The sequence below is a fragment of the Aegilops tauschii genome, chromosome 6 (assembly GCF_002575655.3).
Source record: "Aegilops tauschii subsp. strangulata cultivar AL8/78 chromosome 6, Aet v6.0, whole genome shotgun sequence".
NCBI classification, from domain to species: Eukaryota; Viridiplantae; Streptophyta; class Magnoliopsida; order Poales; family Poaceae; genus Aegilops; species Aegilops tauschii.
Window position 1 is genome coordinate 9,184,446 of NC_053040.3, and position 5,084 is coordinate 9,189,529.

Sequence of the window (5,084 nt, forward strand, 5' to 3'; positions counted from 1 at the left end):
GATTTTGCAGAGAACAAGCAATAAGATATAAGATAATCCTTCTGCCATCTCATAAGCTGATGAGTCCAAATGTTCATTACATAGTTCCCTCTCTACTCTTCTCTTAAATGTTCAGTACATCCATCTTTTCTTCAGGGTCCAAATTTCTACAGACCTCTCTCTACTGCCAATGTCAAGGCACTTTTTTCCTCCCCTGTAACATGCAGAACCTGTGAAGTCCCCCTCGCTTTAGGAGTAGTACACCTTAGCTAGCAGAAAACACTCTGGCTCCTCACTGGACTCTGCAACCAGTTACCATGCTGCTGATCAACAAACTTCTTCATAAGCTTCAGGCCTATAAACCTCTTGGCTCAGAATCGGTCTGTACTAGACTCGCAACTTTTGTGCAAGACACTAGGTAGGGTTCAGGTGACATACAAACAGATCCAGCGGCTCACATGATCTGCAGCAAGCTTGAATACCTGTAAAAACAATGTATCAAGTGTTTTATGCCCTGAATCATGTAACAGTGCATCTCCATTTAAGTCTTTAACAAGAAACAGACTGGTAAAGAGTTTTTCATACCTAGGAAATTAGAATCAAGGAAAACAAGAGGAGCAGTTATTACAGAACAATAATTTGTTCAGTGATATTTAAGGCCCAAGAAGGCAATTATTTGATCATGGAGCCCAAGAAAGATTATTTAATTAGCAGAGGACACACAGAACAAGAAGTTGCTATGTAAAGCATCATCCATACATCTGACGCCTTGTAGGAGATAACTTGGCCATACTAAGCAGTGCACGATAACAGCTATTTCTGGCTTGGCCATAGCATTTGCTTCTGACTGGAAGCTTACACTGATCATCAAATGTGTGGTTCCTTTTCTGGGTTTGCAGAATTATATTCAAGTGAGGTTCTTAAAAGGGTTCGGCAAAGATGCTACCTCACGATTTATATTGGATACTCCACTGCCACGTCTCCTCACGTCGAGCCGACAAGGGGTGGTTATGCACATTCTGAAACAGGGAGACATACCAGCCATGCATGGTCTTTTGTGCGGAGGAGGCGCACCATTGCCTTGCATCCTGTCGTGCAAGACTCAGAGTTCTCTTTCTCACTCATGCTGACCAAGTGACCCCACCCATCAGTGTCTCTAACATCTGACAATGGGCTGGGCTGGGCTGGAGCGACTCATATACACAAATTACATGCCCCATATTATGTAGGCACGTAAAATCTATAGTCATTTTAAATCCACTGTCGCATTGATCATTAGGGGCTCTTTTTTGTTTGTGTTTTGTAAAGTTCGGTTGGTAAATAACATTGCCTGTATTGTTATAGAGAAAGAATAATACTAGTACATCACTACTGATGAAATTTGGTTGTCAAATTGCAGCTGCCATTAAAGAAGAATATAAAAATCAGACTTCACCAATTAAGCCAGATAGACTCAGAAATAACTTTCACTTACTATAGATAGCTTGTTCACTTGGGCGCAAGTCAAGGAGAAAGATTCAGAGTTTCAGAGTAACCTGAATTGCCATGGTTCCAGAATTTTGCAATTACTAAGCCTATTCTGCAGTCCTGGAAGCAAAGTTGTTCATTATGTTATTTTTCAGGTTTTCAGTGAACCTGTACAAAAATATGCGCATTTTAATATACTAAATTGGACATTTATGAAAAAAGATACAAGAGCCCAGTCCCAATGTTCTAAAAACATAACAACTCTTGTCATACAGATGCCGCTGTGACAATGGAAAATACTGATAAATTAGGTGTGGTCCTGAAGCGTCTGAAGTAGAGTTAACTTGGCTCCTGAAAGATTTTTAAAGTACTATATAGCTTCACATTTGTCTTGGGTATAATAAGCTTCAGAGTTCACACATGAAGTCTGAAAGATTCAGGGCTAACATTCAGCTCCGATTCAAGTTCAGAGTTCTGAGTACAAAATTTACATAACGCTTACTGTTTACATGCATGCGTGACTCTTTCAAATGTTTACATCCAAGTGAAGATCCAACAAAATGTACAAAATCGATCAAAGCATCAGATGCTGCTAGTTTATTCAAAGAACAGTGCTATACAGACGACAAAACTCACACGATTCATGCACAACAGTGAAAATCCAGCCGCACATGCATGCGAGTTAAAGGGCAACGGCCGTAGATTCATTGGTCGTGCGGAAATCGGCCATCAAATATCGTGTGCCAAACAGTTTCGTTATTCAAATGTATAGTATAACAGAAGGATTACTTAATTTGCAAGATTCAAAAAAGAGAAAAGTAGGAGCTTCCCTGAATAAAACTCACGCCATCATCAGGGCACTTGTCAATGAAGCTTCAGGGCATCATCAACCTACAAAGCCCTTCAGAATTATGTATGTTTCGTCTCATTTCCTGGCAGAACAAGAAAGCACCATCTACATCCAGTTTCAGCACATTTTCACCTGGAAGAAAGAAACCATCATCCACATTCAGTAAATCAGTATGCTCCTATTGCCCAGCCACTTTACTTGAGGAAATAAACAAGCACCAGAGAAGGGGGGACACACCTTCTCACCTGATGGTAAGTCACTTCATCCATCAACCTATTCACCTCACCTACATTTCACTAATCTTGATTCTATAATTTTAACAAGCAACCAGAGAAGAGGGACACACCTCAGATCTCATTTCGGTCTTTAAATCACATCTCGTTGCCTTACTGCAAGCATACACCTCAGATCTCATTTCTTCCAACTTACACAACCTCGCATCAAGAACAAACAAATGTGCACCATCCTCACAGGTTGGTTCATAGTCTAAGGTGCATCGTAATTCCTATGTTTGAAATTCTGCAAGATTCCAGACAACATGGCATCCCATCCGGCTTTTTTCCTTTTCCTCGACTTCTCACATAGAAATTTGCGAAAATGACGGTACATAAGACCCATTTTACTATCCTAAACAAATATGCTAAGGATAAATATGCCTGCACGATCAATATAAATAGTGCTATTATGGAATAAAATTAGCTAAAAGATATAGCAGAAATTAACATGGTAATGCCATAACTCTTTTCAAGGTTACCATAACTTAAGTTTCCTTATTGTATGAAATGTCCTCTGTTTTGCAGCACTATGCAATACCAGGGCATTAGAAATTTCTGTTTACGTAGTGATATACAAGTAGGCTTTCAACAAAAATGCAACTAGCCTACTACTCAACTATTCAGTTTCGAGATCAGATTCCCCTAGAAAAGTATCACTTAGAAGGCCATCCAAAACTACAAGAGATAAATAAACGAAAGCTGATACAAACTACTAGTCAGAAACAGAAACACTACTCCCAGGAATTTCGAGACTTCATGTCATCTTCATGGCCAAAATAAGAACATTCTTTCATGAAAGGCAGATGGAGGATTGCATTGAAAACTGCAATGGCCATTTTAGAACACAAAGATACAGAGTGTGCACAAATACTACTCATTGATACTTCAAAGAAATTGGCAGAATGCCCTGATCTCATACTCTCCTAGTTCCAAGATGTGTGCAATATGACAACACGAGGAAGGACAAGTTCATAGCAGTGCAATGCTTTCTTCTCTACCGAATGACATAATGAACATACCAATTTTCTTATTAGTCTTGGTTCATGTAAAACTGAATCTAGCTGGAACCTCCCCTCTGCAAGCTGTTGCATAATCTTCAGCGAGGTGCGGTGCAGCATCCTTATGAGGGCATATGAACTTCTCGACAAATACCTTCTCGCTGATCACGACTGCAGCATAGTAGTCCCGGTCGTGATCTAGCAATCCATTTTCCTTGAGAAATCTGACGACGTAGTACCGGGGCCTGAGCCGGCCCTCTAGACTGTAAGTGAGCATTATCGGTCGGTGAGCAATGTATGCTGGTTCCAGTCCCACCTCGGAGATAAGGAAATCCGATTTGCTCTGCAGCAAGTCCTCGGACCTCACCAGCAACGATGGAGCCTTAGAAACAGCAATGCCCACCTCGGCATCCGACCACCTGAACTTTTTCTTAAAGCCCTCCACTTTGGCGGTGATTTTCTCCTCGCTGACGAATGCAACAACTTGTAGCGCATGTCTGAACATCGGAGATCCACGGGGTACACCAAGACCATCGACGCATGCCACTGCTGTCCGGATGCGTTCCGTGCTGATGCTGAGCGGCGACAGCGTATATGCGTAGAGCTTGGCAATATCGCAAGCACCTAGCCCGCACTCAAGCAGGAAGGAGACGTTGGGCTTGACCACCCGCTCGAGGTCGGACCCGAGAACGGAGCCACCCGCTGGAGCTAGGGCTTGAAGGAGGTTCTCGGAGGACCCGAAGAGGGGCAAGCAGTACCGCAGCCCGGCGATGATGGACTTGCAGCGGAAAGTGACGCCGGTGAGCGAGGCGAGGCGCGCCATGTCGGAATGCGAGAAGCCCAGGCCGGTGAGCCCAGCGACGACGGGGGCCAGGGTTTTCTCCACGCTGGCACAGAGGAACTTGGGGTCCTTGGCGACGACGGCGGCGACGTCGGCGCCGGAGAGGCCGAGGCCGGAGAGGAAGGCGAGGACGGCGTCGGGTTTGGATGGGGACTTGAGGTGGGAGAGCTTGGGGGAGGCCTTGCGGGCCTGCGCTGGGGTGAGGCCGCAGGTGGAGACGAGGTACTCCTCCACGGCGAAGCTGGGGCTCGGAGAAACGGCCGGCGCGGCCGCGGAGAGGAGGCGGTGGAGGGGGGTGGCGGGAGATGAGAGGAGGCGGGGGAGGATGCAGCCCCGGAGGCGGAGCATGGCGGCGATGCTGGCGCGCCGGACGGCGGCGGCGGCGGCGGCGAGGGAGAGGGAGAGGGGATCGAACGATGCGGGAGTGGGGATCGAATGTCGTGGAGAAGTTTTTTTTTTTAGGGGTCGGAGAAGATTTCCAGGTGGTCTGGTCCAACCCAGTCCAGTGTGCTGCTTGGCCCGTTTACAACGACTTGCCTCGTGCAAACCTGGCCCGCGGTCACATGCCAGCCCGTTAACATGTGTGCCCGGCCCGGGGTGGGCCTGGCCTGGCACATATCTAACTAGATGACATCCCGCAAACTCTTAGTACTACACATATGATAATACATAAT

At 45.5% G+C, this 5,084-nt stretch overlaps 1 protein-coding gene across 1 annotated transcript; it reads right to left on the bottom strand.

Moving 5' to 3' along the window:
* Positions 1-3,335: 3,335 nt before the first annotated feature.
* Positions 3,336-4,847, bottom strand: LOC109737091 (transcription termination factor MTERF8, chloroplastic). Its single transcript, XM_020296312.4, has one exon. The coding sequence runs from the start codon at positions 4,756-4,758 to the stop codon at positions 3,613-3,615; it is 1,146 nt and encodes a 381-aa protein (XP_020151901.1). The 5' UTR covers positions 4,759-4,847; the 3' UTR covers positions 3,336-3,612.
* Positions 4,848-5,084: the final 237 nt, after the last annotated feature.

Bases quoted from the DNA above. Each gene is read 5' to 3' on its own strand.
- LOC109737091 (XM_020296312.4), bottom strand. From the start codon at position 4,758: ATGCTCCGCCTCCGGGGCTGCATCCTCCCCCGCCTCCTCTCATCTCCC.